At 42.1% G+C, this 12,137-nt stretch overlaps 1 protein-coding gene across 3 annotated transcripts in view; it reads right to left on the bottom strand.

Moving 5' to 3' along the window:
* Positions 1 to 929: 929 nt before the first annotated feature.
* Positions 930 to 12,137, bottom strand: part of Tmem200a (transmembrane protein 200A) — a 94,383-nt gene continuing 83,175 nt past the window's right edge. For all 3 annotated transcript variants that reach the window (XM_013351404.2, XM_026786461.1, XM_026786460.1), the window contains exon 2: positions 930 to 3,661. In XM_013351404.2, the coding sequence (XP_013206858.1) occupies positions 2,170 to 3,645 (1,476 nt within the window). In that variant the 5' untranslated portion in view covers positions 3,646 to 3,661 and the 3' untranslated portion in view covers positions 930 to 2,169. The remainder of the gene's footprint in view (positions 3,662 to 12,137) is intronic.

Below are 12,137 nucleotides of genomic sequence, written 5' to 3'. Positions count from 1 at the left end.
ATGTGAAGACTATTTATCATTTAATAAGTTGATTTATTTGGTAAATAAAAACTTGAGTTTTTTTTTTTTAATGACAAGACCATTAGGCCTGAAGTGTTACACTCTCTTCTGAGTTGTTTTATTTAGATCTTCCAAGAGCCACGCTGCCCAATCCTCTCCATATTTCTGTACCACTTTCCATATTTCTGTACCACTTTATGGGGTACAGAAATGCAAATGATGTCATGTGTCATGTTAGGCATGCTGGGAACCACTGTGCTGAAATCAGGGAGTACTACTAACATCTGTGTGCTGTATGTGGGTATTGATTATTGTTATGGGAAGTCAATATAAGTATGATGAAAACCATCTCAAGATAACAAAGTATGAAAATAACCTAATAAAAACATCACCTGGGTGTCTCTTTAACCAACAAAAGCAATATTAAAACAGTCAGTGCATTCATGTACCACAATATTAAATGCCATTGAGAGAGTATAGCAAAAAGTTTGCAATACATTTTTAAGCAGAAATTACATTTTATTTAAAAATAATAGCAAAGGTATGAAGAACACACACTTCTATGAATAACAGAAGTTTACTAAATGTTTTTATAGTAAAATATTGAGCTCAGTCTATTATAACACAAAGGCTTGAGGTTCTACGAAGCAGGGGTACCTCTCAAGAAAGAAGGTGTCTGTGTAAATACCGGGTGGGATTCTAGGGCACCACTCTTACAAATGTACCCCTTTTTGCTCTTCCTAGCAACAGCAATAGGAATGTTCAGAAATGTTTAGGCTTTGGGGAAAACCAGTAAAATTTCCTGAGTATTCCATTTGACATTTAAATTTTTTTTTAAATTTTATGTGTATAAGTGCCTATGTGTATATGTGTTCACCATACGCATGCCTGGTGCTCACTGAGGCCAGAAGAGGGTGTTAGGTTCCCCTGAAACTGAAGTTACAAATGACTGTGAGCCACCCATGTGGGTGCTAGGAATGAAATCCAGGTTCTCTGCAAGAGCAGCAGACGCTCTTAACTGCCGAGACGCCCTGCTAGGACCCCACTAAACAATTCTTAACACTGTCTTACCTTCCTCGAAAATGTGAAAAATGTCTGATGGAAACACCCGCTTTAGTTTTACTAAATACTAAAGTATTTATTATACTTAGTAGAGCTGATAAGTTAATATATTTGAGAACCACAACCCTAAAACTTTTATCAATGTCTTTGGAGATAGCATAAGGTTTTCCATCACAAGGTTAATTACAAGGCAGTTTATCGAGTGATAGTGGTATGTAGAGATATGAAGACGTGCCACAGTTAGCTGTTTTCCAAATAATAATAAAAAAATTGGAGAAAATAAGGCTATGGGAATGAGTGAACCCTCGACAACTGCAGATGGCTAGAGAAAGTTAGATACTAGCAAATAGGATCTACCTTCCTTAGGCAGAAATTCTACAAACTACATTGATTCATTCAATTTTCAAATCGGTTTACAGAGAAATGTTGATTCTGAGGTTATAACGTTACAACTAATAGCTTTTTGGCATCTATCCCTAAACCATGGCCTTCTTTTCTTGGCCATCTTTTTTTCTTCATTAAAATATCACTTTAACAGAACTGATGTTGAAAAAGGATATACTGCCCACAGAGTTCAGAGGAAGGTTCACAACAGATGGAATAGAAATTCATTCTCGTTTTAAGTAACACAAGCAATCCCATATAAAACAATAATTCAGAAAAAAAAATCACATCTTAAGATTGCACTCACCCTCACTTATAAATAAATCTATTGAGTATCTGACCTGAATGGAACACTTCTTGTCCACACTTTGGTACCCTACACTTTCTACACTGGCCACTTCATTCTATGAAGATGATAATCAGCGCTGGATTTAAAAGTAAAGCCAAGTTCTTAATATGAATGCAGGTATTTTGTCTTTACGTCAACAAAAGAAACCATGCTTTCAAAGAGTGAGAAAACAGAATCCCACCTGATAATCTACAGTATTGCAGGGAAAAGGAACCCATACATACAAGCCATCTTCATTACAGAATTAACCAGCCATTTCTAACACACTATCATTTGAATTTAAAAGGCTTACAACCAATGCTTTAAGAAGGAAAACACTGGTAAAAATAGTAAATACATATATATCTCCTTGGAAGATGATCTATTATTAAACACTAAAACCTTGTTTCAGAAGTTCCCCGCTTCAGATTGTTACTCAAAAACTCATCGTGTTCAAAGCTCAAGTTGTTATGGGATCTTGATATCATAAGAAGTTTCTCTTTGTTAGTAAAGTCTTTTTTGATCGCTGTTTGGGGAACCAGCAACCGATCCATTGGGTCCTCTTTGTTCTCCAGTTTCATATACCCTTTGCTGTTACTTCGATCCAGCCGAGGCCAACTCGGGTGTTTTCTTTGTTCTGCCTGCACTGTGAGTGTGGAGGGCCCCCGTTCTAAGTCTAGGGATTTGGAGTGAGAGGAGAGGAAATGTAACGATGTATTGGATCCAAACTGTCTTCTAGCAGCTCCAGGAGATAAGAGCTGCCCAGTCCCAGGTCCCAGGGCCACAGAGGACTTGTATTGACTCGATAGGGACTCCCCAACTGAATTGTTCCTTGGGAGTAATGTGCTGGAGGCTTGGAAGGACTCACCAGTGCCGGGCATTGGGACCATCAGAGAATCCATTGAAAGATTCCTGGACCTGCTTTTGAGGTTGTCTGCCACCTCTGTGATGCTGTCTATGCTGGGTTCATCAATGACACAGTTATTAAGTTTGATCACAGGCAGCGTAAAAGCACTGATGGATGATGAGACAATCGATTTGGTGTCACACTTCTTGGTGCTGCTGGTCTTGTCATCGGTGGTCTTGGATGGAGGTGGATAAAGGCCAAAGACAGAGACTGCGCTGTCAGACAGCAGAGGCGGCATGAGGTGCCCCAGGGTCTTACTTTCACTCAACATCAGCTCGTCCTCCTCCACTGAGCTGTCCACACGAAAGCTGTTCCGCATCCCTGAGAAGGAGGCCAAGGTGGTGGCTGCCAGCCTGGATGCACAGGGGCTGCCGTTCTGCTTCACTTCCGCGTCTCCCAGCAAGCCCGCATACAGGCCGTTGGCCTGCTTCTGCTCCTTGAGTCTCAGCGTGTGGATGTCAATGACTGTGGAGTAGATATCCCTCATGTGGATGATTTTGGTTTCTTTGTCGCGGTTCTCGTGAAGGATGGCGTTGGCACAGATGAAAATGAAGATGCCGATGCCCATGGTGAATGGGCCAAGCATCTTCATCTTGTCAGAGTGTAGATGCCGCTCAAAAAAGCGCACCACCACACCGCCCTGGTTCCGAACCACCTGTGTCTCATTGGTGGACAGAGTGGTCTCCGCGTCGATGAAATGCTCCTTCTGGGGCCAATAGCCAAGGACTGCCATGGCGATACCTATGATGGACACCAGCACTCCGAGAATGAGGAAAAAGCCGGATGGAGAATAAAGCCGGATTTTCCCACGAACCACCACGACGTCAGCTCTCGGGCGCCTGCGGACTGGTTTCTGGTCCTGAGCAGCAGGCGCTGGGCTGAGGTTGACATGTTGCTGGGACCTGGCAGAGTCCTGCCGCTTCAGGGCCGCCAGACCGGTGATGACTCCCCCAGTGGCTATCATCGCTTCCTCTTGTACTCTGAAAAGAAAGAAAACAGTGATCCACTGGTGTGTCTGGGGAGGCTTTGCAAGTCAGTTTGAATACAGTTTAGCCAGGACTTTGACTGCTATTGTTCCACGTCATAAAGACAGAAGAATAACTTTTAATTTTTACAGTTTGGGAAAGGGTTGTGTTGGCAGAGTAATGTGAATTTCCCAGGATTCTCATCTTTCTTCTTTTTGTAGTAATGCCATGTGAGCTCAAGAAATATTTTGTTTTTGTTTAAATAATTTTGTTACCTAATATGTTAAGCTGCCCCTTGGTCACAAGGCACCCCAACCCCCAGGCACACACCTTTTCATCATTATTTGGGTCATTTTCAAGAAATGGGGTCTTGGGTAGGAAGACAGGTCAGTTGGTAGTGTCTGCTTTGCAAACATAAGAAACTAAATTCAGTTCCCTCCCCCACCTCCTCAGATCTGGAAATGGTGGCGCGCGCGCACACACACACACACCACAGAATACTGCTCAGACCAAAAGCAATTCTCAGACTTACCAAAAGAACACATTCTAAGTAACCATGGTGAAAAATCACCCACAAACCCTTCCTGATAAGCAAACAAACAAACCCCCCCAAAAAAGCCATTTAGTTTGTCTTTAAATTTTTATCTTCCTTATCTCTCTGCTCCCCTGGATTTCTTTGGCCTCTTTTTCTGTCTAATCCCTCCCTTCCTAAGTCTCCCTGTCTCTACACTGACCTTGCTATGTTCAATTTTGGCTTTTCTTCCACCACAGAGTAAATCGTTACCCCTAGAGTCCTGCCCTTGGCTACTTGTCTTGACTCTCCCTTGGCATGCATATCCATTCCCACATCTTCCACAATGGCCTTTAGGCTGATGAGTCCCCAGTCTGTATTTCAGACCTTAGCTTGAATTGGATTTCACATTTTCAGCTGCCCCCTTGGGAACACATTCATAGCTACATGACACTGGCATAGCTGAACGCACACCTACCCTGCACCATGGCCCCGTTGTCACACCTGGCTTTTTAGTGGAACCACTCCTTACTCTTGGCCCTGTATAATCACTTATTCCCTCCCACCTTTCAACTAGGCTCTAAATCATAGAAATTTCATGACTCATGGCAACTCAGTTCCACGTCTGTATTACGATCCCATTCTTCCCAGACATGCACAGCTATATTAACTATCATTGAGTAAGCTTTCAACTGCTCTCCAGGATTTGGGCTCTTTTTCCTGTACCTGCTAGTTTCCATGGAGGTGGCAGATTATCCCATACCTTTGTAAGGTACAATAGTGGGAGAAACAGACTTTACTGCCTACAGATTAATCTGGAATTTCAGACCCTACGGGTTTAGTCTCTCAGTTCCTTTTAGCATACACACAACTGAAACCTGACCAATATTTCCTGTTTCTCATTTATACTCTATGTCATGTTATTTCTGTGACTGTTAAGAATGTTTTAGCCAACCGAGTGCGGTAGTGCATGCCTTTGATACCAGCATCTGGGAGGCAAAGGTAGGTGAAATTCTGAGTTCAAGGGTCAACCTTGTCTATAGAACGAGTCCCAGGATGGCCAGGGCTACACAGAGAGACCATGTCTTGGAAACAACAGCAAAAGAATGTTTCAGGAGGACCAGGTGGACCTAACTCCCATTGGCTCCTGCCTTTGCATACTGACTTCTGGTTAATCATATGCTCCACCGCCTTTATGATGTCCATCAGCTGACTAGACTCCCATATCCCACACAAGGTTAATTCCTCAAAGCATTTAAACAGCTTTTTAGGGCTATATATATTTAATGTCTGAATTCTCCATGCCTTGTGGTCAAATTCAGTTTTAATTGACACTCTTATTATTCACTATAGAACCTTATAAAAAGTCACTCACTGTTCAAGAAATAGTTGCCAACATGATGAACAAAGAGTGAGCCTTTCCCCAGAATTTTTACAAAATTTTAAAGAAGAAACAACACACAAACAAAAAGCAGCACTTTGTAAGTTGGTAAAATTTCTGTCTTGTTTTATAATAAAGAGTCATCATATGACCAACTTTAGTTGGGTATTTTGAGATTCTCTCGGTCTTGAGAAGTTTCTGAAAGGCATCCAATTTCATCTTCCAGGAGAGAGATGTCCTTTTGACTTACTTATGATTTCTGAGTTGTTCTTAAATAACAGGGTGGTGGACGGTGTGTACTATTTTAGTGAGCTGGCAAGGAGACCCAGCTTGCAGAGAAATTATAACTGGGATTAAGGTAGTTTAATGTTGAGAGAACAAACAAGCGCATAACACATTATTCTAGTCTATGAGATTTATCAAAGTATACATACTAAGCTTAGACCCGCTCCCAAACCTTGGCTAAAATAATTTAGTGTCAACCTCTGTTTTCTGAAACCCAAGCTAGTTCCAAGTATTTGAAGGAAACGCTTAGTGTAGCTTGCAGACCTCTAGCCTAGCTATTCCCATACGGCAATCTAAGGAAACAGTTGGAAATCTTTTAGAATAGATGGACTTAAGAGAGGAACAGAAATGAGTGTGCATGACTGTCTATACAGCAACTATAGTGAGCTGCATTCCCAAGAGGTGTCCTGGTCTTTGCCACTTGTGAAAAGAGTTCACTGGCACCATTGTCTTCCCCTTCCTGAGGCTGGTTGGGAAATGGGGCTGAAAGAGAGAAAATATTCTAAGAAGGAGATAGGAATACAGAAAGATGGGGAATAAAGAAGAATGACTCGGCTTCCACGTGAGCAAGCAAGGTGAGCATCCTAGGTTAGGAGGAAAAAGAAAGGAAGCCAATGTATAGAAAGCCAAACCAAAAGCTTCTAGAACAGGTTGGAAAGAGAAAAAACTTGGTGGCTGTGGTAGAGATCATATTATAACCAAAGTCAATCTGCCTTGGTCAGGACTAACTAAACAGGGACAAAAAAAAATCCCAAGGAACAGCAAATCAACGTTTGGTGACAGTACCCCCTCCCCCGCCATTTAACTTGATTCAAAGCATTCCCACACTGCATGACCCTGTCTCAACACTCAAGAGATCCAAACTAGACCCCAGGGGAAAAACATAGAAGCAAATTTAGTCACTGCTTCGCAGAGCTTGAAACCTAATGGAAGAGCTAATAGACCAGAGGCAACCAGCCGGAGGTCACTCTGGAATGGAAGTTTCAATTACAAAACGCTTTGCACCAGGCTGCATACGGGAGACAGTGTCTCACATCTATCACTGCGAGAAATCAGGTTAGCGTCATTTCAGGTGGTATGGAGAAAAGCCAGCAGGCGGGACAACAGAAATACGGCCTTCCCTTTGGTTCACAGCTTCCTGCTGCCACGGGAGCCACTATGAAGACTAGAAGAAAAAGGAGAGTTGGGCCTCGGGACATGGCATAGGCCTTTGTTAATGTTTCACTCCCTTGGGCATCTACAAAGGAGGTGCTCTAAGACATGAATACCAGAGTCATTCATTACTTTAGGAAAATCAGCGTCTACCACTAGATGGATGGAGCTGTTGTTGGAGACAGACTGCAAGATGATGCTAGGGCTGTCCCACTATGTAAGCTGAGACCCCGGGTGAATTTACAGGTATCCCCATCTTTCAACTACAATGCCAACTGGCATTTGGTGTTCAGCAAATGTAAAAAAAAAAAAAACAAAAACAAAAACCAAAAGCCACCTTAAATCTTCTGCTTTTCTGTCCTACACTTACACACGTTTGCTTGCTTGTTCTTGTTTTTTGAGACAAGGTTTCTCTGGGTAGCCCTGGATGTCCTAAACTTGCTCTGTAGACCCAGTTAGCCATGAACTCAGAGATAGATGTCTTCTGACTGCTAGGATTAAAGGTGTGGACCACCATGACCAGATTTAAATAAATGTTTGAAAATTTACATTACAGAGAGCTTAGGTAACTTGCCTAGGGTTGTACAGAGTTGATACTTTCATACACTGGGGATTGGCATTCCAGGTTTGCTTTCATCTGAGAATGTTTCCCTGTATTTTTTTCTTACCCTAATTTGGTTTCCCATAATATTTAAAGGATGCTGTTTTCTCGTAACTATGACTGGAGCAAGTCATTGTACTTCTCAAATTACAACCTGAGAAAAGCTATAGAGGAGGTGCAAGACTGAATGGGTGACTGTGGCTGAGCATCAGCCTCTTGCGCTCGTGCAGATCCCTCCAGTATCTCCAGCATCTCCAGCATCATCTCCAGCATCTTCAGCATCTTTAGCATCTTCAGCATCCAGTAGTGGCCCCAAGAGACCACTCCCCTTTCCCACTCCTCATTTTTAGTATCAACCATTTTTGTCAGAGCCATGATGGGACTCATTTCCTCTGTGATGATTAATAATATTGGCAGGATCTCTTGTTTTAATATTAATATTATTAATATTGACAGGATCTATTTAGGAATCACCTAGAAGACAAACCTCCAGCCATGTTTGTGACAGAGTTAGCTGAGGTAGGAGGACTCACTGCAAATGGCGAGTAGCACTATTCCATGGTCTGGAGCCAAGAACTGTATAAAGAAGGGGGAGAAAGCTGAGAGCCAGCATTCATTGCCCTCTGCTTCCTTATAGCAGCTGTGCTGTGAACCAACTGCCTCTCTCTGCTGCCACTGTGACTGTGCCCTTGAACTGAAGGGCAAAATAAGCCTTCTTGAGCTTAGGATTATTTTCTTGGGTATTTTGCCAAAGTGACAAAAACCCCAACACATCATCAACGATCCAAACAGAGAATGTTGAGACATTGAATTTCATTTTAACCTGAGCATAGAGTTTGTATGTAATTCTTCTAGATCTAGAGTGCATTTTCCAAAACTCTGTTGTTCTTCCAAACTTATATGCACCTGCAAATCTCCTCGATCCAAGTTCCCAAAGCAGGCAACACAGGGAAGCTGAAGAACACATGGAGCAAAGCCTTGTGCTCTTCTACTGGGGCCTCATATCTGTTGGGCCTTGTTGCTCAATTTAGCTACTACTCCTTGATGCGGTACAGAAATGCACGCCTGGTACTGACTTGTGAGAGCAAGCATTCAAAAGAAATGACTTGGAAACATTATTATTCTGCTGATAACCAAAATTTACAAAGCAGTATAAAGTTATGGCTACTTGTGGATCATTTATTTTTTCCATTCCCAGTGGTCATAAACCAGTCACAATTTTATTAGCACAGGCATCTAGATTACCAGTGTAAACTTTACAAATTAAGCCTTCATTTTCATTCTGCAATGAAGACAGTGATGGGCCACCTCTACGTCTTTACTGTGTTATGAGGGTCTGACAGTCACCACAGACATCAGAACTTATTCACTGAAAGGCAATCTCATTTGCTACTTTTCTCACCAAGGAGACCAGTGGACTCTCACTTCTCTTCAAGCCCTTGGGTTTTCCAATGTCTTAACTCGGCTTGCTTTCCTCTGAACCAGGTTCACACTACTGTTTCCATGTAGAAGCTCATTTGGTCTTTATGGAGATTTCTGTGTTAAGTACCGTGTGCTAAAAAAAAAATACCACGTGCTACACTGCACTACACAAAAGCCATTATAATCATCTTTGTGCTCATCTTCTTCTGGTCTTGTCTATAAAATTTTAAAACTTTTTTGTTTTCCTTCACACATGAGCCCACACACACACTGACACACACACACATAGACCAATCACTTCCCCCCCACACACACAGGCTAAGCATGTTTTGTAATATGCTTTTGCAGCACTAATCCACAGCAGAGTTCAGTATTCTCATGCTTCTGAACATCTGTTTCTTCCTGCATTGGTTCTTTTAAGACCGCATTAGTTTACCATTCTCAGCAGACCATGCTACTATATAACACATGTGGTTCCACAGGCGTGCATGCACATTGAACACAGATAGTCAAAGCTAAACAGACCTGCAGACTTGAGAGACTTTAGAAGCTTTTCCATCGAAATATTCTTTATAAATAACTAAAGACGAGAAATGATGCCTAGGTCAAACACCAGGTTAGCAGTAAGAGTAGGGTTGGAATATAAGCTCTTAGAACCATGGTTCAATGCTGCTTATTGCCTTTCTATGTGCCTTTCTGTGGTTTTTGCATGCTAACTGAGTGCCTCACAGAGTGACAGGAACTCACTCAATGATTCTCAAATATGATTGAAAAGTGGGTAGCAACAGGGATACAAAATTAATAAAATCCAGTCTCCTGGGAAGGAATGGGAAGTCTTGTGGAACGAAGTGAACTGTCTTCTGAGGCAGCAACGTGGCAGTGTTCGTTCACAGCCTCTGGAGGAATCAGGGTGGCTTCCAGGAGGCAGTGGCAGTTAGTGGCGGCTTTGGCACACCAGCAAGACCTGTCCATGCAGACAGATTCTAATTCTTCCTTACACATGGGCCTTACCCTAAGATTTTCATCATCTTGCTTGAAGTATGCCTATTATTTCCAATATAATTGACATCATTCTAGTCATGTATTTGGATTCTTATTCTTGTTTAGGGCTTAAAAATTGCCAAAATGAAAGACTATCTGCCCAAGGGAAGTAAAAATTAATCTATGCCTTCAGGACAAAACACATTACATAAAACTCCATGTGGTACCACAAATGAGACAGATGGAAATATTTTCTGTTCAAGCTACAACAGTTTTAGGACTTTCTTCCCAGTAGAGACATTTCAAATTTTGAGTCTCTCTCTCTCTCTCTCTGAACCTATATTCTTACCAGAATTGAAAGGGAAAGTTCCTATAGGTGACTAGCAGTTCAGTCAGACTGAGTTCAAAACCTAATAGGCTAAAATATAAGTCCTCTTTTCATGTACACAGTGGTTTTGGATGTGGATGCTAGACTCTGAGCGACCTTCTTACATCACTGGTTAGTCATGAGCATCCTCAGAACCCACATAAAAGAGGAGAGAATTAACTCTTGCAAATTGTCCTCTGATGCCTATATGCACACACATGCACATGTATGTACACACACACACACACACACACGGTAAGTAAAGCAATGTAAAAGTAGTTCGGGTTAATTATTCAAGTGTGGTTATTAGTAGTCTGTAGGGATTCAAGAAGCCTGGAGTCTTCTGCCTCCAGAAACAATCCATTGGTTGAAAAGAAGAGTTTATATGAGAGCTTGTTTTCTTTTTAATTAATTAATTTTGTTTCTTCAGATTTACAGATTTATCTTAAAAATACAATGTGAGGAATGATGAGGCAGGAGAGCTCAGCCTGTTCACCGAGTATTTGCAGGTGGATCAAGTTTATAAGGAATTCGTTTAGTTCTACAGTCACCATTCTGTTGCCTTTGGGACACTAGGGTACAAAACAGACAGAATAATGAGGAAGAGGGAGCTCGGGGACACCAGTCTTAGAGAAGAAGCCATAGGGTGATATCATTTGACAATCTGAAAAATGTCAGTTGTGTGTCAACAAGTTTTGCACATTCTGGAGACCTTTGCTGGTATTCGTATTATTTGGTGTAGAACACTGGAACTAGAATAAAGTCCAAGGTGTTCAGAGGATTGGCAGACTAACAATCAAGTCACTAAACGTAAAATGTAACACACTGGACCAAGTACATCTTGAGCTCCCAGACAATGCAGCACAGAGAGAAAACACTTGAAAACCTATATGCATTCTTTGTCAGCAATGGCTCCTACAAAACCGGCCAGCCTGACAAAGCACAAAACACAGGCCTGAACCAATTATGAACTGTGTGACAATGGCTGGGAACAAATGCTCTCCAAGGACTAAATGCCATGAAGCCCTGGAACACAGAAATCTCCAGGAGGCCACAAAGCAGATCCATAATGAGCTCAGAAAACACCCTGCCAGGACCCAGTGGGAGACACTGTCTGCAGGAACAAAAGGCATTAGAAGCCTGTTTTTCCCAAAGTAGAAGTAGGATCCCACCTCACATCTGAGCTCTTCTAATCTGGACACTCTCTCGAGGAAGCCTGTCACATTCTCCACTCACTCTCTTTCTGGACAGGAAGGTGACTTGAACTGTTGGAAAGGAAGCCACTGCTAAGGACGTTACCAATTTACCAGCATGCAGGGTGTCGGCAAAGATGGCTCATCCGAAGAACTGAGGCAATAACAAACACAGACTTCACTTTATATCCCTCATTACAGAGCAGATATAATATCTGCCCTCAGCAGCCTGGCCACCATGATTTGTGGAGCAACAGTGTAAAGAGAGACACACTAATGAGTCTTAAGTTCCCGTTGGTATTGGGCCTGAGAAATCCAGAATACACTGGTGATGGTTATAGTCCTGAAATAAAGTCTGGAGACTTTATTTGGTCATCTGAGCATGAGTTGCTCCACTTACTGCCACACAACTGAAGAAGACACCAGATCAGCAAGCAACACAGACGCATCCATCCTTCTGAGGATGTTGAAGGACTCACAGTCTACAGACAACCAATAAGCCGTCGTTCACCAGAGCAAATTCCCCATGCACAGTAGTATTAAAATATACCATCCTGTATTAGACACTAATCCTCTCATGAAATTTTCTAACCTATAA

The sequence above is a fragment of the Microtus ochrogaster genome, linkage group LG4 (genome assembly GCF_000317375.1).
Source record: "Microtus ochrogaster isolate Prairie Vole_2 linkage group LG4, MicOch1.0, whole genome shotgun sequence".
Lineage (NCBI taxonomy): Eukaryota > Metazoa > Chordata > Mammalia > Rodentia > Cricetidae > Microtus > Microtus ochrogaster.
The sequence above is the reverse complement of the archived record's forward strand: the minus strand, read 5'-3'. Positions and strand labels throughout refer to the sequence as shown.